The following is a 23,683-nucleotide window of genomic DNA, read 5'->3' on the forward strand; positions in this document are numbered from 1 at the left end:
ATATACTTATGTATACATTAAACCCAATAAATAAACTTAAAACCACCTAATATATAAAAGGTATTTGAATATATTAAATAGATTAAATAAATCAATTAGGTAAAAAAATATCCTGATAGCTAAAATGATTATTAAATTTGCTCCATGGTTGCACCCTTCGCTCAATGGATTAATCTCTGAGGTATTAAAGATTCTATGTCGGGACCGGAGGCTTCGGATTATGCTTTTCTTCCTTCGCTTTATTACATATACAAAAAACACAGCAGCCTTAGAAAAGCTCCAATCCATGTTTAAACTGCAGAAAAACTTAGAAACAAACGACTTTTTAAAGTTTATAAGTCCAGGACGAACTACAGCTCCCATGAGCCTTCCAACATTAGTCCTTCTATTATGTCCACTCCAGGTATTATAGCCAGTCCTTCCTCAACCTTCCCCCTCTTTCTTCGCTGCTCACGCAGCAGTCAGTTAAGTGAATTTTCTACTACTTGTTTTTATGGGACTGTGACGATGTATTTCCCGTCTGAGGTTTGACGGGGGTGTTTTGGGCTCTGACAGTGTTTTATGTGCATTTCCCCTACAGAGCCCCAGTCGCGGGAGCGTTCTCGCTCCTTTCGCGGCATTTGTCCCGGCGGCGGTGCGGTGATCGAAGCGCCCGCCAAAGGGCGCTCGAACGTCTCGCCTGCTCCTCGGCGCGCATCCCTTCACTCTGGGGAGCCGCGCTGAGGAGACGGCCTGAAACGGAGCTTTGCCCTCTCCACCCCTTCTACGCCCGGCGCTCCGGGTCTGTATTTGGCCCTAATTTTACACTTCTGATGCCCTGCGGGGTCTGTACTTGGCGGCAGAGACCGCGGTGAACGCCGATAGGCGACTGCACGCTTGTGGTGAACTGTATGGTTGAACGCGCATTGGGGGTGGTCAGACCCGGTCCCTGTGTGGAGGGTCAGCGCGTTGTTTTTTTTTTTCGTGCAGCCCTACCTCGCCAGTTTCATTTGGCCAAAAAGTGATTGCAGCCCAAGTCGCCTGCCCATATCTTGTTCTCTGACACCCTCTGTTGGGGGGGGGGTTGGGGGGGGGGAAAGGCTCACAATGCAGTTTTTGCGACAATTGCTCAATTCTTAGCCTGGCAGCCATGGAGCAGGGTGATTATTTTGAAGAGGAGCCCCACTCCTACTTACAGGATGAGGAGTTTTATCAGGCAGTCAACAGCTCTATCTATCGCTGTGTGACTGAGGTGGTGGGTCCCATGGAGGACCGCCTGTCTGCGCGCATTGTCGAGGAATGCTCCAAACTGGCGCAGGCCCATTTGGGAGCTCCTACTGGTCTCCCGGGCCCCTTAGGTGAGGGCTCTCCTGCCCCAAAGAAACCCTGCAGGGAAGGGGCACCGGAAGGGGGGCACGGGGTGGACAGAGGCGCCTTTGAGCGTCTCAGATGCTTTTTTAGCCAAGGCGACTGCTGTCCCCCCTGCTCCACTTTCGGGTCCTGAGCCTTCAGTGGTTTCGGAGACCGCACCTCCGTCTCCGGGGCTGGATTCCCCCGACACAGATGACGATGGGGAGTCGGTGCGCTCTTGGCGCCCCTCGAGCTCGGCCGCAGAGTTACCCCGGGACAGTTCCGGCATGTTGGACCCGGATGAGAGTATGCATCCGCGGTCCGACGCCGGGAGACACGGTGGCGAAGTTCGTGGCAGGTCACCTGCGTAAGCCTTTGGAAAAGGAAGCCAGGGGTTGCCTGCGGGGGGAGTGTCCGAGGCCCACATTGGAGGGTAAGGTGGCCCTGACGCCAGAGTTAGACGCAAAAATGGCCACCTTCCTCGCAAAATTTATGAAGGACCCGCGTAAGGGCATTGACCGTTCCTGGCGGTCGTGCCAAGATAAATTGTTGGACGCGGTTGGGCCCGCCACGAAGACCCTCGACATGGCGGAAGAGGCGAAAGCCAATCTCATGGTTATTTCCCCTGAGGTTTTGTCCAATTGGGCTCAGCGAGTAATAATCTTTTTGGGAAACGCCAACTGCGCCCTGTCAACCGAACAACGGAGATCTCTGCTTATCAAGCTGGACCCAAAGTTAGGTGATTAGGCTTCTTCAGAAGCGGGGGCGGCCGCCCAAGACGGCCTCTTTGGGGAGCCTTTCATTAAAGAGCTCGGCAAATTTGTGTCCACCTTCACTTCGCTGGATAAGGTGCAGTCCAGCATTAAGCGTGTGTTCCAGCAGCGTTTTTCCCAAGGGGCCGGTCAGGGCAGGGGCCGCCCGACCGGCCGAGCAGGGCAGCATGCCAACGGTAGAGGGCAAGGCTCCGGCAGAGGCCAATACCAGACCTCCGCAAACTTCAATAACTTTTACCCCACGATAGGGCAACGCTTCGGCGGTCGAGGCTACCGCAAGAACCCTGGACCCAATAATTCCAACAGTAAGTGTTCTGTCTTCGGACCAGGTTCTCATGGGAGGCACGTTAGCGGCCTTTTACGAGGAGTGGGCGTCGCTCACTGCAGGCGCCTGGATTTTGCAAACCGTGCGGGGGTTCCACATAGAGTTCTACGACCGGCCCTTTCAGGAGTGCCCTCCACGGCTGATAATTTTTTCCGAGTCCGACGCGCGCTTGATAGACGGAGAGGTCTCGGAGTTACTCCATAAAGGATCCATCCGCCTATCAATGCGGAATCCCGCTGGTTTCCTCAGCAATGTCTTCCTAGTAGACAAGACGGATGGAGGCAAGCGTCCGGTGATCAACCTCAAGGAGTTCAACGGTTGGTTGGTCTACCGACATTTCAAAATGGAGGGGATTCACCTCCTTCGGGATGTGCTCCTCCCACGGGATTGGATGGTGAGGCTGGATCCAAAAGACGCTTATTTGGTAGTGCCCATCCATCCTCCACATCGGCGTTTCCTTCAGTTTTGCTGGAAGGACAGAGTGTTCGAGTTCACCGCCCTTCCCTTCGGTCTTTCCTCGGCCCCTTGTTGCTTCACGAAAGTGCTAGTTCCTGCGGGGACAGAGTATTTAGATGATCGTTTACCTGGACGATATCCTTTTGATGGCCCAGTGTCCAGTGATCTTGACTGGTCAACTTCAGCAGGCAGTTCTGCTTCTCCAGAGGCTGGGTTTCATCATCAACGGATCCAAGTCGATCCTGGTTCCCTGTCAGAAAATTACGTTTCTAGGTTTTGTCATAGACTCCGTCGAGCCTCTCTCAGTCTACCCTCGGGGAAGATAGCCAAGATCAGGCATACGTTACGACAGACGATTTCAAAAGACCGAACCTCTTTGCGACAGGTGACCAGAGCGGTAGGACTTCTGTCATCCTCCATTCAGGCAATTTTCCCAGGGCCGTTGCACTACAGAGCGCTCCAGCGCCTCAAGGCCCATCATCTCCGAAGGGGCATGTCCTACGACCAGATGGTGCCCCTCTCGGAGGACGTGAAGGAGATGTCCTGGTGGCTCTCACACATGGAGGCCTGGAATGGTCGGGCGATCTTCGGGTCGGTTTCAGATCTTGTGATAGAGTCCGATGCCAGCAGGTCGGGTTGGGGTGCCCGTTGCGGGGAGTTCTCCACCGGCGGTGCTTGGTCATCCGACGAACAACAGTTGCATCTAAACTGTTTAGAGCTTCTAGCAGGGTCTTTCGCGGTCCGCTGTTGGACCAAGGATTTCGTGAAGTCCTGCGTTCTCTTAAAGATGGACAATGTCTCGGCGGTTCGATAAGTCAACCACCTGGGAGGTCAGAGCTTCCGAGCTCTGGCAGATTTGTCGAAGGAGTTCTGGGACTATTGCCTTCCGCATCACATATCGGTGACGGCGGAATATTTCCCGGGTCAGGCCAATCAGGTGGCGGACTGGCACTCCAGGCACCGGAGGGATGCCAGTCAATGGATGCTGGACATCCCGGTCTTCCAATGGCTGAATGCCTGCTGGGGTCCGTTTTCGGTGGATCTGTTTGCGTCCCGGCTGGACCACCAACTCCCAAGATTTTTCAGTTGGAGACCGGACCCGCTCGCAGAGGCCACGGACGCTTTCCTCCAGGATTGGAGTCAGGAGAAGCCCTATGCATTTCCTCCATTCTCGATGGTGGTACGGACGGCGGCCCAGGTTCGCCGTCAGGAGGTGGAGAAGGTGTTGGTTACGCCGCTCTGGAGGTCTCAAGTCTGGTTTCCGGTTCTTCTGGAACTTTCTTGGGATTTTCCAATCCTCCTCCCCCAGTTTCCTCACCTCCTTGCTCAATCCGGATCGGGAGCCACATCCCCTCATCATTTAGGGCTCTCTCCGCCTCATGGCATGGAGGCTTTCCGGAGACGTTGGTCGCTCCCGGGCCTTTCGGGATCGGCCGAGGGCCTGCTCTCCAAAGCCTGGGCTGATAGCACGGCGAAGCACTACTAATCCGCTTGGATTAAATGGATGCGTTGGTGTCTTCGAAGGGAACTGGATCCAGTGGTCGCAGGACTCGTTCCGATCTTACATTTTTTAGCCGAGTTGGCAACTAAGGGCCTGGCTTATAGGACAATTAATGCTATGCGTTCCGCAATCTCAGTGGGTCAACAACCTGTGGATGGTTCCCCAGTGGGAGAACATCCCTTTGTTTGCAGGCTCTTGAGAGGTGTTCGTCTCTCTTTACCTCCGGAGCCCCGGTATTCGGTCCTTTGGGACGTCAATGTAGTCTTGAATCTGTTTCTGTCCTGGCAATCTAACGCATATTTGTCCCTAAAGGAGCTTTCAGCTAAATTGGCTATGCTTCTCTGTTTGGTTTCTTGCCGGCGTGTGTCGGATGTGCGCGCCTTGGACGTTTCGGCGTGAGTTTTTTCCCCGGACGGGGTAACTTTTACAGTGGGGCGTCGTACAAAGTCTGCGTCACGTACTATCTCGTACCCAGCCTTTGTGGACACTGCCATGTTGCTCGTCGTGCAATGCTTGAAGGCTTATGAGGACATGACGTTGGATATCAGCCCTCCGGGCGAACAACAATTGCTAATTACCCTGCGAAAACCACACAGAGCTGTCTCTTCCCCCACCATTGCAAGGTGGGTGCGTTGGGTCATGCAGGAGGCGGGCATTGATACTAAACGTTTTGGAGCTCACTTTGCCAGGGGAGCCATGGCTTCTAAGGCGTTTTCGGTGGGAGCTTGTTTGGAGGATTTAATGCGAGCAGCAGATTGGTCCTCTGATTCCACGTTTAAGAGGTTTTATTTTAAACCGGTGGTGGATCTAGCTCAATTGGTGGTGAGTAAGCTTTGAACTAGCATAATCCGAAGCCTCCGGTCCTGACATAGAATCGAAATTTGCCTAGCTTACGTAACGGTAAGTTTCAATTCTATTAAGGACACGGAGGCGAGGATTATCCCACCCTGGAGTTCGACGTTGCGAACCCGCCCGTATGCCAGTAAGTAAACTGTTTTCCATCTCTGCATTGTACATGTTCTGATGCCAGTCTTGATGATGTCCTCAGGTTGCATGCGGTCAGTGGAATTTTGGTGCTTCTCTTACGCTGTCGTTTTTTCCGCTAGGAAATGACGGTTCCAAGCAAGACCAATGAGGAATGTGCGTAACCGGCGCGAAGAAAGAGGAGGAAGGTTGAGGAAGGACTGGCTATCATACCTGGAGTGGACATAATAGAAGGACTAATGTTGCAAGGCTCATGGGAGCTGTAGTTCGTCCTGGACTTATAAACTTTAAAAAGTCGTTTGTTTTTTAAGTTTTTCTGCAGTTTAAACATGGATTGGAGCTTTTCTAAGGCTGCTGTGTTTTTTGTATATGTAATAAAGCGAAGGAAGAAAAGCATAATCCTCGCCTCAGTGTCCTTAATAGAATTGAAACTTACCGTTACGTAAGCTAGGCAAATTTCGATTCTTCTCTAGTAGTGTAATAGTGGTTATGCCCTATCATAGAAAGTGGTGCAGGTCTTCATAAATGTTGAGACCATGGGGGCTTTTGGTTTCTAGCTCCACTATATATCTACTCTCTAGGCGACGGAGTCGTTTCTCTCTATCACCTCCTCTTTTGCTCATAGGGACACTGCCTATCACAAAATACTGCAAAACATTGATGTTATTACCGTGTTCTTGTTTCACATGTCTTGCCACTGGGTATGTCGGGTCAGAATTGACCGTGGCTCTCAAGTGTTGCAATATTCTGGCCTGTGCCGGTAGCTTCGTGCTGCCTACATATGCCAACCCGCATGTGCATTTCAACACATACACGGCAAATTCAGTCTTGCACGTGTAGTGCCCCTTGATGTTAATAGGGATATCCGAAAATGCACTAGTGTAGGATGCGGTATTAATGCCAAATTTGCAGGCACGGCATGAGCTGCATTTAAAGAAGCCGTTCCTGGCGGGTAGCCAGTCTCTGTGTTTCTGGGCTGGTTTTTACAAGGTCTGACCTCATGGAGTGAGCTTTTCGGAATGTAAAATTGGGTTTGCGGTGGTATAGTTCATTGAGTACTGTGTCTGTCATGACTATGGGCCATTCCTTGCTGACAATATTTTTAATTGCCCGGGACTGTCTACTGAAGGTGGTTATAAACCTGCAGGTTCTGGTCGTGTTACTTTCTTGATTTTCCTCACCTTGGTTAGGTCCCTCTCTGACTACTCGTGATTGGCTTAACTTTGTTTTGCAGGAGAGTAGCTCTGTCTATTTGATTAGCTTTGCGTAAGGCCATTTCTAATTTTTTCTCTGCATAGCCTCGCTCTAGCAGCCTTTCCTTGGCTTTAGCTTGAGCTTCTGTACAGGCTGTCTCAGTACTGCAAGCCCTCCTGATTCTTAAGAATTCACCATACGGTAGACTTGATATGGTGTGGTGAGGGTGGAAGCTACTGGCATGGAGCAACGAATTACCTGCCGTCGGTTTTTGGAACAGGCTTGTTTCTATATTGCCAGCCTTTATAGTTACCAAAATATCTAGGAAGCTAATGGAGGTTGCATTAATCTGGTGTGTGAACTTCAAATTGAGGTTATTTGCATTGATGTTCTCTACAAATTTTTCTGCTTCTCCCTCTGTTCCTTTCCAGATGATGAAAATATCATAAATAAACCTCCATAGTTCCACAATATGATTTTCACATAAGGCTCCATGCTCCCCCCTGTGGACATGCTCCTCCCACCAGCCCACATGTAAACATGCGTAGCTGGGGGAGAAGCATGCCCCCATCGCCACACCTTGTAACTGCCTGTAAATCCTGCCATCAAACAAAAACAGGTTATTGTATAAACACCAATGGATCATTTTCAGCAGCATTTTGTTATGTTTATAGCATTCCAAATTGCGCTGTTTAAGGAAATGCTCCACCGCATTGAGGCCATCGGTGTATTTTATACACGTATACAGGGATGTAATGTCTAAAGTTACAAGTAAATAGTCATCTTCCCAATGAATTTCATTAAGTTTTGCCAAAAAGTCATGTGAGTCTTGAATATAGGAGGGTAACTGTCACGAATTCCTGCAGGTAATAGTCCACGTATTTAGACGTGTTCTCAAAGGAACTATTGATTGCAGAGATTATGGGGCGTCCCTGTAGTGGGTTGATCCCTTTATGTACTTTAGGGATGAGGTAAAACGTTGGCAGTGTGGGGTGAGCATTCAGGAGGAATTTGTTTGCATCTTTGGTGATAAGTCCCTCTCTTGCCCATTTATTCAATTCTTTTTTATATTCTTCATTTGTTTTGTACACAGTAACCCCATTTGATACCTCATAAGTCAGCCTCATTCAGGTGTCTCAAAGCCTCTTCTCTGTATTTCTTTTTGTCCCAGAGGACGATGTTCCCTCCTTTGTCGGCTCTGTTGATAACCACAGTGTCATTGTTTTTAAGTTTCGTCATTAGTTGAAAATATTGTTTGTCTCTGTCTTTAGCTTCAAATTTAGATCTGCATGTTTTCCTATGTAATGCCTTAAGTTCCTCTGTTGCTCGTGGAAGACGTCGACTGCGTCCCTTAACATCACTGGGACAAAAGTGGAGGGTGCTTTAAATAGACTCGGCCCTCCTCCTATAATTATTACATTTTCATGGTTGAGTACTTTTTGAGTGTTTGCAGCCACTTCCTCAGTTTCACTGTGTCTCAGATTATGAAGAGTTTTAAGTAAGGGGATTTCTCTTACTGTGAGACTACCTTCCCTTCTTGTTGTTTGTGCAGTACCTGACGTTTCCGTTATTGCTGGTTTTTTAATGGCAAAATATTTGCTGAGTTTCAGTTTTCTAATGAACTTATAGACATCCACCCTGGTTTGGATAAAATTGAAATTGCTATCTGGGCAGAAGCTGAGGCCCAGTGAAAGCAGTTGTTTTTCGGCCTCATTTAACTCAATGTTGGTTAGGTTTACTATGGTATGGTCATTTCTATTGTTCACTATTGTTTTTTCTAGTTGCGCTTCTTCTGTTGCCAGTTTCCTCCTCCTCTTGCCACATTTCCTCCGTTCGCGCGCCTCCGGTTCTTTTCTGTATTTGTGGGTTTTGTTGATGTCGCGGTCTCAGGGACTGGATCCTTTGTTCCCGGACATACTCCAGTTCCTCCGCGTAAGATAAAGGGCCAAGGGCCTCTGGTTGCCCTGTACTTCCTCTATCAGAGTCATTGTTACTTGATATGAAGCTTTCCTCTGAACCGGTGCGCTATATATATGTTATATATATGTGGGGCACATATAATCTAGTGTTTCCGGGGTCCCACGCATGGGCTGGAATATTCTAATGCTTATGACTTTGATGAGGATACCCCTGGAAGCGAACTAGGATTACAGGTAAGTAACTAATCCTTATGGGACACCCTGATCCCCACCCCCTGTCGTCAATCCTGGTTGCTCTTTCCTGAGGGACCAGAAGAGTTCCAGGAAAAAGCAGCATGTTAGCATTAAAAAGGTGTTTAAGTAGTTTGGAGGTGTGGGGAGAGGGAGAGACCCTCAATAACAAAAAAAAAAGGATCCTGTCCTTATCAGCTGTTTAATTAGCAGCCATCCAGGACAACGAATCGTTGTTATTACTGTACCTGGAGGGCAGATTTTCCCTGAACACAAAGATACTGTCCTTCTGCTTGAATGTAATCTCTCAAACCTCCTCTCCATTCTGTTCCAAGATGGCATTGGTGGTGACTTGTCTATCGCTGTAGAGATTTTGCTCTTACTTGTATGACTACTATGTCTTTGTCAAGAGATCCACCAGTTTCCAGTTTCATTCTAATCCTTATGACTTGCCTCAGATATTGGTTCACAGCACATTATGTAAAATTCTTGAATGCCTTTAAGAAGGTTCCAGTTAACCTGGGTCGTTGCAGACTGATTTCTAAAGCATGGTGGCACCATAGGCTTCTAGTAATAAGAGTTGCTTTCATTGAAGTGCCCGATCATGCCAAGTACCATAAGCTTTCTGTTCAACTCCATCTAGCAGAGCGCTGTATTTTCTGGACTGAGTCCAAGCCTACGCAATTTCACCAGTCTATCTTACCAACACGGAGATGGTTTGCCCTTACCCCTCTACTCCTAGTGGAATGCTGCTTCTTCAGCCGCAGATCACACTCAAGGATGTTAAATCAGAATTTCGGTATAACACTCACTGTAGGAGTTTCTGTGCCTTGTGTGACATTTCTAGTTAATCCCTCCACATAAACGTTCTGAAGCTTACAGTGGTCTTCCTACTAATGTTTGGTCCAGGGTGGTATAAGTACACAACAACAACATTCCAGCTCTCTTCTGTAAGTGTGGGAGCATACTCTTTGCTATCCAAACATCTTATAAACATCAATAGAGCTGTGGGAGTGTGTCATCCCCAAGAACATGCTTCACTCCTTGCAAGAGTTGATAAGAGCTGCAGGCATCTCAACTTCCACTGTGTGTGAGAATTCCATCCAGAATTCCTCTCTAGGAACCTTGGGACATCCATTAATCAATGCCTTTACGACAAACCTGAATTCTTCGTGCACACAGATATTGGTTCTTATAGAATCCTAACCTAGGAGTAGCCTGATATTCAATTGCATAGGAAGTTTTATTATTCCTTTTTCTTTATCTCTCATTTTGTAAGTATTTCAGAAAATTAAGGAGCGCTGTCAGTGCTATACCATTCTAGTGGCACTGTCCTGGTAGGGATTGGAAAACCTGCATCCTTGGAGGAAGTATAGTTGCCTCTTTCAAAGGATGGACTTCTATCTATGGAGGAGGAAAGAATACTTTCCCCCTTCTATAATCTCCCAAATTCGACACCAGTGTCTAAGGTGCTATCCTTCACCCACACCGGTACAAAAGGGGGTGGTGATGGACGGAGCATCTGAATCAATCAAACACTCACACCCAGTCAAAAGATCTGGATTTAATCCATCACCGTTCTTTAGCCCACTCTGCCACCCCAGTTCAGACATGGCTATATGCAAATCAGTCTGACCCTGTGCCTCATGGGAACAGTCCAGCCCGAACTGCCAAGCCATGTCTTCCCTGGACCGGAAACAGGCTTCCGAGGACCGGTTTCTGGCATTCCAGCCGTCTTCAGCCCGGCTTGCTTGAATCCAGTGACAAAGCGAGCAAGGGACTCACGTCTGAGCATACCCTGCCACACTTAAGGTGGCCAAAAGCGGTACAAAAGGGGGTACCGGCATCTCTGCGAACTCCAGTATCCTGTCAGGAAAACCTTCACCACAGCGCAGTACAAGAGCAACTGATCAATGTTCTGTTTTTGGGCCCTTAAAGATGAACAACCTGTTCAGTTGTTTTGTGGATGGTGGAATACCTTTTTGTTCCTGCCAGTCTATCAGGAAAGTCTCATTTTAACACAACCTCAGTTGGTGCCTAGGAACATTTTACTTCATCATCCGACGCCATCTGACATGACAGACCTACTACACATGTACCCTCCTCCTGAGCTACATGAGTTACTTAAAGGATCCTCTAAAAGTTTAAGGGTGGGTTGATGGAAATAATAGTGTATGTGCACACTCGGGTAAAGGAAAGATTTCATATTTTGCAGCTTTGCAAAGCATCGTCTGGTTCTAACAAATGATGCAACCAGAAACCGTAGCAGGGAGAGTCGATCTGAAAAGGATAAATAACTTGGTAAGTAATTTCAGGTTTTGTGTTCCAAGTACATGCTTCAGTTTTGCCTGTGGTCCCCTTTAACTTTTCTGCTAGCGTGTTCTTGATAAACAAGGATGTAAGTAAAAACACCGATTTAGTCTGATTAATGATGCACTAAAATGTGCATAAGATGTGCAGTTGTGAATTTTAAAGCAGTTGCCATTCCACTTTTAGGGATAGAATCTGAAGTCCTATTGTTACACTTTCCATTTTTAAATTATGTTCAGTCTGGTGTATCTTGTATAGATATTAATTTACACTTTTTAAGCTTTAATTTTTAACTGTGTTTTTCGCATTCTTTCCTTTTTGCATGTTGCTCTCACGTTCCCCCCAGGCGTGACCGCTCTGGTGATGTCAGCCGCTGGAATCCCTGCCCGCGTTGCCCGTGCATCGTTACCTGCAAGCTTCCCCAACATGCGTATCTCCTCTAAAAAGCAAAGCTCATTTAAGAAATTGAGGAAAATGTTCAAGAAAGGTAGTTTCTTTTACACCTCTGGCATCTGCTATGCTTCTAACTTATTTAGCTTTCATGCATGCGCCCTTGCTGTTCCTTCTTTCTGGGGTGCTGTTGCCCCCTGTGGCGAACCCAGATGTTCCCTTTTTATTGTCTCTTTTGGGGAGCATGATGACTTTGGTCTCCTGTGCTCTGCATCCTTTTTGTAGCTTCGTAACTGATAGAGATTTCTAGCTTCAGATTACTTAGATTAATTCTCCAGGCTTCAGACCTAGCTTCAGTTTACTTAGATTAATTCTCCAGGCTTCAGACTGGATATGTGGAAGATTCTTTGAGCAGTGCTGTTGGGCCCCGGTAGGAGGCGTCGTTTGGCTCTGTGTCGTCGTCCACACCAGAAGTGACACCATTTATAGGCACCACCCCGGTGCGCGAGTTCTTTACTTTCCTTGGGAGATAGCACTGATCCGGTCAGTGCTACTCCACTCATTTTTTAGCTAGATTTTTCTGACACTCCTGGTGTGAAGATGTCACCTAAGAAACCGGCTGGTTACAAACTATGTGGTGTCTGTCACAGACGGATGTCTGTGACAGACCCTCCACTTAGTGTGTTTGTGGTGCCCTGGAGCATGACCACGACTCCAAGACCTGGGAGGACTGCCGCGCCATGCACCCTAAGATGCGAAGGGAGCGATCCCTCAAGACCCTCGCCTGCCGATGTCCGAATACCCAGCGTCTCTCAAGATCTTGTTCACGTGGAAGGCCCCGGCATCATTCTCAGGGCCACACCCTCCGATCATCGTTGCACTCAAAGTTGTCAGGGAAGCCGGGCAAATCCTACCAGCATGAAAAATCAAAGAAGTCAAAGACGCTGCCGCGCCCTTCAAATTCATCCAATGATGTGATGGAACAGTGACACTCCAAGCCTCGTGCTTCGGCTGACCCTGAGTCCGAGTCCACTCTGCACTTCCCTGATTTTTCCAGAGCCAGAGAGACCCCTGTCCAACTAAAAGTTTTTTTGAGGCCTGAATCTCATATTTGGGGCCCCACCCCTTCCAGAAGGGCCCCCACTGGATCACCAGCCTGTGGGTTTGTCCCTGGTGCCTGTCAGGCCTCATTTATCCCTTATTGGATCCAGAGCTGATCAGCCGGCGAGACAGATCTTCCTTGGTACCTGCTCTACTACTGATACCGCAGATGCCCTGCAGGGTCTCCATCCACATCTCCATTGTCATTCTCGACTCTAATTCGGAGCCAGATGGGCGTTAACCAGCTCTGACCGAGAACATGCTCTCTGGGTCGGAGCCAGTGCCTTTTTCTTTAAACATGCTATCACTATCCCTTGAATGAGATTAAGGACAACTGGTACAAGGAACTGGTAGAGGCCAGGGGGTTAGACACCCCCACCTGACACTTTCTTGGTCTTTCCTACTACCAACCACGGCTACCGAGGAGGAAGCCTCTTTTCTTATGGTGGTTCTTAAAGTGACTGAGGTTTTGGGCCTACAGCTACCTACAGTGGCAGTCAAGACAAACCTCTTGTTATAGGTGTGGAAAAGTGTGGCTCACTGGTTAGAGGAGGCAGACCTGGAAGCAGAGGTCAGCCCGGGACCAGGGTGAAATTCCCGGCTCGGCGGGGTCTTGAGTCCTAAAAAAATGTCCATGGACTCGACAATTCTCGCTCCGGTGCCTACTCGATTCACAGGTTCACACTCTGCGACTCCGGGCAATAGCTTGCTTAATCTCCACAAAGGCCCCTTGCGGCGGGATGCCTGGCTTTCACCTTGCGGATACCCTGCCGGGGTTATCTCACAGGGGAATACCAGGACGGGTTCCCTAAGCAAGCGCTTAGAAACCGCTCGGTGATTTACGCTATATAAATTCCTGTACATTTACATTTACATATAGGTACTTAAGCTAGGAGTCGCCCACTTCGAACCTTTACTTACTTTTTAATGAAGCCTTTACTGCAGTCCCCCTCAGGCCTGATCCAAGCCCTTCACAGAGGCTCCTTTGCATATGATGATTGCCCGCCACCAACAACGTGATTCTGGTGACCCCAGTTTCCTTCTCCCTTAGCCCACGCCGGAGAGCTTGGTGGTCCGATCCTCCATCTCTAGGCTCACCCTCATTGCGTTCCCTACCACTCCATCTGAAATGGCATCCGAGAGCCTGGCTGCCATTGGTAAGAGAATGTTCAGTTCCACCAGCCTTTCTCTGTGGACCGTGAACACAGCATGCCTTTTGGGACGATATTGCCAAGCAATTTAGGTTTCGGTTGCACAGGTGATGCTTATGGTCTCGGAGGAGGTCCGAACCTTACTAGCCCAAGCTATTCCTGGCGAGAGACACAGCAAAGTTCACCATATGATGTGACTTGACCCGATCGACTTGCTGGGTATAGCCATTTCATCCTCTGTGGCCCTGCGGCTCCATACCTGGTGGAGAACAACTTTTTTTCAGGGGATTTCCAAGCCTCCCTTATGGACATGCCATTTGATGGCTATTATCTTTTTGGAGAGAAGGTGGACTCATCGCTGGAGCACTTTAAGGATAGCAAAGCTACGTCCTGGTCCTTGTGCTTGTGTACAGCCCTTCGTCACTTCAGTTTGCCTTCCACCCCTTTCATGCCCACAGAAGGGGTCTCCAACTACATCTTTTCCCTCCCAGCCACCACTGCCAACAGGCTTCCCAGTGTTTTTGTGGCCTTGGACCCGGGTCCAATAGACCTCGAGGGACAGGTAGCCATAGGTTGGGTCAGTCTGCCACACCCCAGCAGCTGCACTCTCCAAACCTCTTTAGTTTGCTCTCCAAACATCATACGCATCCAGTGGGGGCGGGATGCGCCATCACCTGCATCACTGGCAATCTGTAACATCTGATGTTGAGTTTTGCAAATTGTCCAAAGGGACTAGTCCCTCTCCTTTGTGACTACCCAACCCCCCCATGTCACCCAATTATGACGGAGGACCACCTCGCCTTCTTCCGTCAGGAAGTGCTGGTTCTCTTGATCAATGGAGTCATAGTGCTTGAATCTGAAATAGGTTGTGATTGCTATCCCTGCTACTTTCTGGGCCCAAGAAGGACAAAGGCCTTTGTCCTATCCTAGACCTGCACCTTCCAAACCTCTTCCTAAAAAAGGAGAAATTCAAGATGCTCATGCTTCCCTAAGTTCTATCTTTTCCAGACCAGTTGGACTAGTGGAAGCGTTGGATTTGCAGGACGCATATTTCCACAACCCCGTCCTCCCTGCCCACAAATGTTACCTGCGGTTCCGGGTTGGCCAACAGCACTTCCAGTTTGCCATGCTCCACTTCGCCTTACTAGTGCCCTTTAGGTGTTCACAACATTGATGGCGGTGGTTGCGGCTCATCTGCAGAGGTTGTGAGTTCCAGCTTTCCCCTACCTCGACGATCAGCTTTTAAATGCAGTCTTTCCCCAGGAAGTTGTCTCCCACCTCCAGACTCCAGAAAATGTTCTTCATTTGCTGGGGTTCACAGTCAAAAAGCCAAAGTCACACCTTGACTACCTATCAGATGCTCCCTTTCATCTGAGCTCATTCTAGTAACAGTGTAGTTTGGGGCCTATCCTCCTGAGTGGTGAGTCCAGGATATTCAGTCTATAATGATGTTTCAACCTCTATCCTGTATTTTGGGGAGACTGACCCTTAGGTTGGTAGACCTCATTGCCTCCTGCATTCCTCTTGTTACTCGTTTACTTTGAAATATGCAGACTCTGCAGTGGGACCTGAAATCCGAGTGGGCGCAGCATCAGGGCTAGCTTTCTGACATAGTCCAGATCTCAGAGGAATATGCGAAAGATCTGCAGTGCTAGCTGGCGTACCACAATTGGGTCAGTGGCTGACGCCTCTCTCTTCAACAACCAGAGCTGATTGTAGCGACAGATGTGTCCCTCTGGTATGGGGAGGCCATCTGTGAGAGATGGGGATTCTAGAGCTCTCCTACACAGTCTGAACTCCACATCAGCCTGTTGAAGCATCAGGCGATGTGCTTGGCATTAAGTATTTCTTTCTTTTAAAAGGAGGAAGGCTGGAGCAGGTGTTCAGAGACAACACCATTGTCATGTGACACTGCAGCAAACAGGGTGCGGTGGTGTCTTGCACCCTTTGTCAAGAGACTCTGCATCTCTGGACATGGCTGAAACTTCAGGGCATTTCGCTGGTGATTCGACTGAGTTTGTCCACTCACTGAATGCCAGTGCAGACAAACTCGGCCGAAGATGTCTAGCGGATCACAAATGACTTCTCCACACCATCAGCAGTGGGGAGTACCTTGGTTAGGTCCTATTTGCCACTTCAGAGAAAGCGCAATGTCAGTACTTTTGTGTGCTGGAGTTTCCAAAATGTCTATCGCTTGGAGACACTTATCATCTCGAGTTGAGCTCCAGCCTCCTTTACGCCTTTCTGTCAATACCGCTCCTGCCCAGAGTTCCCAAGAAGATCAGGAACAACTGGGCACAAGTCATTCTTGAACCTCCGGATTAGGCACATCGTCTGGTTTCCCGAGCTCTTGAGCATGACCATTTGTCCTCCAATCAGGCTGCCTCTTCAGCAGGATCTTCAGTCGCACCAACAGGGTAGGGTTCGACACCTGAACTTGACCACTCTTCACCTTCATGCGTGGAAATTGATCAACAACAGTTGACAGCTTTTGACCTTCCTCCCGAAGTCTGGGATGTTATTTTGTCAGTCATGTGTCCCTACACCAATTCGGTATAGGCCGCTGTTGGGATTAGTTTGTGACATTGTTTGATTGCCATAGCATTGACCCCCTGTTCTGAACCTGTATCCAAGGTTCTTCTGTTTACTCTATTGTTGGTCCAGTGCTGCTTTGGGCACAGTTAAAGATTGCCTTCCAGCCATTTCAGCGTTTTTGCATTTGTCAGAATAACCTTCTTTATTTAAGTCACCTGTGGCTAGGTTTCTTAAAAACCTGCAGCATGTTTCCCTGCAGGCCATTCATCATGCCCCACTGGTAGCTGAATCTTGTTCTCACCTTCTTGATGTGTGCTCACCTTCTTGATGTGTGTTCTCTTTGAGCCTCTGCACAATTGCCCTCTGAGGCTTTCGATTTAAACTGCCATTCTAGGGGCCATACCATCGGCCAGGTGGGTCAGCGAATTGAAGGCACTCTCCGCACACCCTCCCCACACCACCTTTTACCCTGACAAGCTGGTCCTCCAGACCATTACCTCCTTCCTTCCAAATGTTGGGACTCTCTTCCAAGTAGGCCTGAGCATCACCCTGCCAACATTCTTTGCTCTGCTTCACCCATCCAAAGAGGAGGAAAGACTCCACTATCTGGACCCAAAAAGAGTGTTCTACCTTGACTGCACAAAAGAGTTTCGGGTGGATGATTAATTCTAGAGCTAAAAAGTGGAAGGCTGTTCAGAAACTGGCTATCTCAAGATGGATAGTGCTCTGCCTCAAGATCTGCTGTGCATTGGCCAAGAAGCAACCACCTGAGGGTTTGCATGCTCATTCTGCCAGAGCATTTAGCCCGTGGAGTTCCTGTCCTGGACATCTATCATGCGGTAACGTGGGCATCTTTGCACACATTTACCAAACACTACTGTCCAAACAGGCAGGTCCTTTGCGACAGGAACATCACTGGTTCAGGACGTTTTGATTTAAAATGTTCTTCGCAGACCTTTCCTCCAGGGAGTCATTGCTTGGGCATTCATTGTAAGATAAGGAATCTGCGGCTTCTATCAGATGAACAGTTTACTTAACTTCGGTAACACATTATTTGGTATTTATTTATTATGCAACTTATAACGCGCAGACTAAACCCGAAGGTATCAAGGCGCCTATCAAAATCAATAAACAGAAAATACAAAGTACCACTACGGGTATGCACGTGTGAAAAGATGAGTTTTAAGCGCGGATCTAAAAGTTTGCAAAGAGGGACTGGATCTTACTTCCAGAGGGAGGGCATTCCACCACTTGGGTGCTAGAAAGGAAAAGGCCTTACCTCCCCATCTTGCTTTTCTGACACGGGGTACAGAGAGGAGAAGTTTGTGACTGGAGCGAAGATTCCTACTAGGGTTATGCCGAGAAAGAATGGATCCCATGCTTGTAGGGCTGGGTTTAGCAAGTGCTTTATACACCAGGCACATGGATTTGAAAAGGATCCGGTATTCAACGGGGAGCCAGTACAGTTGTTTTCGGGCTTCAGTGGTAGAGACTCTATCTAGTCAGATTACCTACCAATCTTCGCGGCTCTGCGAGCCAATTGCACTGTAAGGGACACTGTTCTTAGGGCCATAGTATTTTACAACAGTGGTTCATTCTTATCGTGGCTCTGTGCTCCTGGCGTGGGAAGTTGCGAAAGTAACTGACGTCAACGCACCAGAGGCGCGCCTATATATGTCTTGCACTTGTCACTTCCGACAAGGGTGACACCGAGCCGAATGACGCCACCTACCGGCATGCAGGGGTACTGCTCAGAAAACCTCTGGATTCACCCCGACAGTTGGGAATTATTCTAAGGTAAGGAATCTACGGCTAGATATTCTCAACCAGAGAAGTCATTACTCCAGTGATGGTTAGGGGTGTGCTGGGAACGTCACACAATATGTATCAAGAACGCCTCCAGCCACCATCACTTCCCTTCTTTACTATGCCCCAAAATGTTTTTTATCCTCTGGTGGTCCATGCCCTTCCTTTTTTTATTCAGCACTACCTTTACTGCTCCAACCTCTTAATAACATTGAATTCACCCTTAACTTCTCTCCTTTATAGCATTTTAGATTTCATCAATGCTAACCCTCCTACCTACATCTCATTATATTCATGCAAACCTTAACTCTATAATTAATTCAGTTTAAATAGTTTATTACAAATTATATGAATTTACATTTTACTAAACTAATTCATACCTAAAATCAAATTGTTTTCTGTTATTCGGATACTAACACTAACCTAAATTTTAAATGTTACACATTTTAACGTGGTTCATCAAATCTACAGCTCAGCTCAGTTCAACATCGTATTTTTGTAAGAGGTCTTGAAAGGCAACATAATGCGGGTTTTGCTTGATAACTGTTATAAAACTCCAGCAAGCTAAAGTAAGAAGGAAATCACTTATAAATCGTATTGTTTTAAATATGCTTCTGGGTGTTTTAAATAAAAGGACTGTTAATAGAAAATCCTAAAACGAAGAAAGAGCAAATCGTCTAGAGGTGCTCAAAAAGTGAGAAGCTTTGGAGTGGCATATTGGAGCAAAAAAAGAACCAATAATTCGATCTCTTGTAATTTCTAATTTCTAATTTAAAATATTTCTAAAGCGCAGCGTACACCTTGCGGTTTCTTGGCGCTAGGGGGATCAGCAACTGAGGGAGAGAGACCTGAAGAAAAGATAAGAGGAGACATTAAGAGAGTTTTAAGAGGGGAAGGCCTGGCTGAAGAGGAACGTTTTCAGATCTCTACGAAAGGGGAGGTACTGAGTGGCAGAGCGGAGATGGTCGGGAAGAGAGTTCCAGAATGTTGGAGCCAGGGTAGAAAAGTTGGCCCCGCCCCACTTTTTGCGTGTGAAGCGAGGGATCTGAAGAAGGGACTTGGAGGAAGACCGAAGTTCTCTTGCAGGTACATAAGGATTAATTAATGAAAGCAGGGGCAGTGCCCTGGCGGGCCTGGAAGGCCATGCAGCCGATCTTAAAAAGGGAACGTTCTTTTACAGGGAGCCAGTGAAGCTCCTTGAGAAGGGGGGTGGAATGGTGATAGCGAGGAAGGCCGTACACCAGCCGGGCTGCCTGGTTCTGGATAATCTGGAGTCTACGCAGGCTGTACGCGGGGATACCATGGTAGAGAGCGTTTGCGTAGTCCAGTTGCGATATCACTAGTGCGGCCATGATGATCTTAAGTGCCTGGGGGGAAAAGAAACGGGAAACAGTGCGGATAGTGCGGAGAGTGAGGAAACAGGAGGATACCATGGAACCAATTTGTGAATGGAGAGTGAGCTGGTTGTTTATTTTAACACCAAGTGTTTTGACCGTGGTGGAAGGGGTAGGTGCGGGACCAAGAGAGGGGGGCCAAAAGAAGGAGTTCCAGGGGCTGGATGAACCACCAGTGAGAACCAGCTCGGTTTTGTCCGGGTTCAGCTTAAGGTGGTTGTGGTTCATCCAGTCCCTGATGAATGTCATAGTTGACTGGAAGTTAGAGACAGAGAGAGGAGAGGGGGACAGATCAAAGATGAGCTGGAGGTCATCCGCGTAATTATAAGCGGTGACCTCCAGCTGCTGGAGTGCGAAAATGAGAGGAAAGATATAGAGATTGAAAAGCAAAGGGGAGAGAGAGGATTCCTGGGGAACATCGCAAGTGACAGGGAGAGGAGTGGCCGTGAAGTCGCCTAGCCGAACCGCCTGAGTGCGGTCCCTCAGAAAGGAGGAGAGCCAGACCAGAGCTGATCCCCCGATACCGGCCGACTTGACACGGGTAAGTAAGATGGTATGGTCCACCGTGTCAAAGGCGGCGGAGAGATCAAGGAGGACCAGTGCCTGGTGTTTGTTCTCATCCATGCCCTTTCTGAGTTTGTCTAAGACTGCGACCACGACTGATTCGGTCGAATGCCTGGGACGGAACCCGGCTTGGCGGGATGCCAGTCCTCCATTTGCCTCAACATGGGCGCTAAGTGCCGCGGTGACGTGGCGTTCCATCACCTTGCCCAGAAAGGGTAACAGGGAAATGGGGCGGTAGTTGGCCGAGATGGAAGGGCCCGCGCCAGTTTTTTTTAGGATGGGCACTATTGTAGCTGCCTTAAGCACAGAGGGCACTACGCCCTGTGCCAGAGAACTGTTGAGGAAGGCGATGGGGGGGGTCAGGGCAGCCGGAGTAAATATGCTGCAGAACTCGTGCCGGGCAGACGTCCGCGGGAGACCCCGACTTCACTTTAGGAAGTATCTCCAGAAAAAAGTCTTGAGTGAAGGGGGGAATGGAGGTAAAAGGGCATTGGACGGAAGGGGGGGAGGGATCGACGAAGGCAGACGAGGGTGGTGGGATGTTGGACTTGATGGTAGCAATTTTCTCTAAGAAGTAGATATTAAGTTGGTCGCAGAGAGGCTGGGAAGGAGGAATTTGGGACGAGGTTCGGTCTGAGAATGCCAGGTCATTCACTATGCCGAAGATCTCCCTAGGTTTGTTTTCTGCGGAAGTTATTTTTAAAGAAAAGTAGGAGGTTTTTGCAGCCAGGATTGCTGTTTTATATTTAGCCAGTTCTGATAAGAAGTGGGTTTTTGATGAGGGACTATAATTTTTCCTCCATTGCCTCTCCGCCCGTCGGGCGCTCAGTTTGAGATCTTTTAGGTGGCCATTAAACCATCTATTGGAGTCCTTTGGTCGGCGGATGGAAATGCGACGTAAGGGCGCCACTGAGTCGCAGCCTCCAGCCAGCCAGGTGTTAATGGCCTTGGCTTGAGAGGCAGATGGTAAGCCAGCGAGAGTGGGAGTGGAGTTGCGGAGTGAGGAGGTCAAGGAGGGATAATCCAGTCTATTCCAATTCCGCGCCCAGGTGTTTTTGGTGTGCGGAGTTTTGGACATCAGGTTTCGGAGAATGGAGAAGGAGATGAGGGTATGGTCGGACCATGGGCACGGCGAGACAGCAGCCGAGGCCACAGGGAGGTTAAGGGACCAGACCTGGTCCAGCGTGTGCCCATGGGAATGAGTGGGGACGGATACGTGTGACACGAAGTTGAGGGATGAAAGATAATCTGTAAATTCTTTTGAGGCTGAGCACTCATGTGGGTCTGAGGGCCAGTAATTGAAGTCCCCCAGCACCAAGACCGAGGCGTAGTTGACCACCAGGTTAGCCAACAGGTCTTGAAATGCCGGCAAGAATAAGGGCGAGGGCTGAGGGGGGCGGTACATTAGGAGGCAAGTGATGGTGGGGGAAAATGAAAGAGAGCGAACTACCAGGAAGTCAGTAGGGGGAATAGGGGGAAAAGGGAGTGGTTGAAAGTTCAACTCAGAGCGAGCGATTAGGGCGACCCCACCACCAGCCTTGCCTGTTGGCCGGTCGGCCCGCAGGGCCACGTAGGAGGGGGGTAGGGTGGCCAGGAGAACAGGGAGGGAAGAGTCACAGTACCAGGTTTCGGTCAGGAGCAGTATGTCGGGTTTCTCTGAGTCGAGTAAGACAAACAGCTCGTGGTGGTGCTTGACCGCCGACCTGGTGTTGAGTAGGAGAACAGACAATGCCGGAGAGTGGGGGAGGGGGTCAGGAGGAGGGGGGCAGGGTGACGGGGGGGCGTGCAGCGGGGGATAGGGTGCAATGGGGGAAGAAGGAGCAAGGCCTAGTGAGGAGATCAGACTGCGGATGGGATCCGGGAGTGGCCAATGGCCTTGGAGGGCAGTAAGGTCCTTGGTAGAGTAAGACAAAGTTTTGGCATGGAGTCGTGCCCCTAGGCCCGTCCGGCCGCGGACGGGCGCAGACGGGCTTGCCTTAGGCGCGCCTTGTGCTTTGGTAATTCCGTCTCTTGAATTCTATATAGTTAAATTTACAGTGCCTTGGTTGTCTTTTAACCTGAAAGCTCAATCATATAGTTTCAGTTTAACTTATGAATATTAGTGCAGTCTTTACACATTTTTCAAGTGGTGATGCATAGTCCTAGATATTAACTCCATGCGCGCTAGTGGAATTCCGCTCCTGCGCTGAGTTTTTCTAAATCGCACTTTGCGTGACTAGCTGGGCTCGTCATCAGCGTGCGAGGATCAGCGTCGAAGGGGTTAATAGCAGTTTACCTAATAGGATCCACTTTGAATATGCTGCGTCCACTTCAGCTTCAGAAGGACCACAACCCACCACCACCCGCAACAGGCCCCTCGCAGGAGCTGGAACAAGATCACCGCCGACCAGCTCACTACCTCCCTCAGCCAGAACCCGCCCGCCAGCACAACGGACCCCAACGAAGCAGCCAGCAACGTCACACAGTTGATCACCAACTGCGCAGGCAACCTCGCACCACTGAAGACCCCTCCCAGCAGACCCGGCAGCAAGAAAGCCTCTTGGTTCACCGACGAACTTAAGAACTCCAAGAAGAACTGCCGCACCCTGGAGAAAGCCTGGCGCAACAACCAGACCACAGACCACATGACTTCCCTCAAGCACGCCACCCGCAAACACCACCAGCTGATCCGCACCACCAAGAAGACGGCATTCAAAGAACGACTGAACAACAATGCCCACAACAGCAAGGAACTCTTCAGCATCGTCAAAGAGCTCTCCAACCCCCGCGCCGGAAACAACATCACTCCCTCGCAAGACCTCTGCGACTCACTCGCCTCGTTCTTCCACAGCAAGATCGCCGACATACACAACAGCTTTGGCACACAGACCACGCACCCAACCTCCGAACCAACGTCCCCCACCACCACTTTCTGCGACTGGACCCCAGTCAGCACCGAAGACGCCACCTGCACGATGAACACCATCCACTCTGGATCACCAACCGACCCCTGCCCCCGCCACGTCTTCAACAAGGCCGATTCCATCATCGCACCCATACTCCGGGACATCATCAACACCTCCTTCAACACCGCCACCTTCCCGGAGAGCTGGAAGCACGCCGAGCTCAGCGCCCTCCTGAAGAAACCAACAGCGGACCCCACCGACCTCAAAAACTTCCGCCCCATCTCGCTCCTCCCTTTTCCCGCCAAAGTCATCGAGAAGACCGTCAACAGACAGCTTGCCGCCTTCCTCGAGACGAACGGATCCCTCGACCACTCGCAGTCCGGTTTCCGAGCCAAACACAGCACAAGACCGCCCTCATCGCACCCACTGACGACATCAGATCCCTGCTCGACGACAGGGAAACAGCAGCCCTCATCCTCCTGGACCTCTCCGCAGCATTCGACACTGTCTGTCACTGCACCCTAGTGCAGCGCCTCAGCAACATCGGAATCCAAGACGGGGCACTGGAGTGGATCATCTCGTTCCTCACCGGAAGAACCCAGAGAGTCCGCCTCCCCCCATTCAGATCCAAGGCTACCGAAGTCATCTGCTGCGTACCACAAGGATCATCACTCAGCCCAACCCTCTTCAACGTCTACATGAGCCCCCTCGCAGCCATCGCACGCCAACACAACCTCAACATCATCTCCTACGCAGACAACACCCAGCTGATCCTCTCCCTCACCAACGAGCCCGCCACCGGCAGAACCAGCCTACACGAAGGAATGAAAGACGT

General features: G+C 49.4%; 1 protein-coding gene across 2 annotated transcripts in view; it reads left to right on the plus strand.

Annotated features, from left to right (window-relative positions):
- DTX2 (deltex E3 ubiquitin ligase 2) overlaps window positions 1–23,683 on the plus strand; it is a 634,388-nt gene that overhangs the window by 358,307 nt on the left and 252,398 nt on the right. Inside the window, exon 5 of one of the 2 annotated variants that reach the window (XM_086954785.1) lies at window positions 11,369–11,509. The exons of the other annotated variant lie outside the window; for it this stretch is intronic. Coding sequence (XP_086810911.1) covers window positions 11,369–11,509 — 141 coding nt within the window. The remainder of the gene's footprint in view (window positions 1–11,368; window positions 11,510–23,683) is intronic. 2 annotated transcript variants of the gene reach the window in all.

This window comes from Lissotriton vulgaris, chromosome 2_1 (genome assembly GCF_964263255.1).
Source record: "Lissotriton vulgaris chromosome 2_1, aLisVul1.2, whole genome shotgun sequence".
Lineage (NCBI taxonomy): Eukaryota > Metazoa > Chordata > Amphibia > Caudata > Salamandridae > Lissotriton > Lissotriton vulgaris.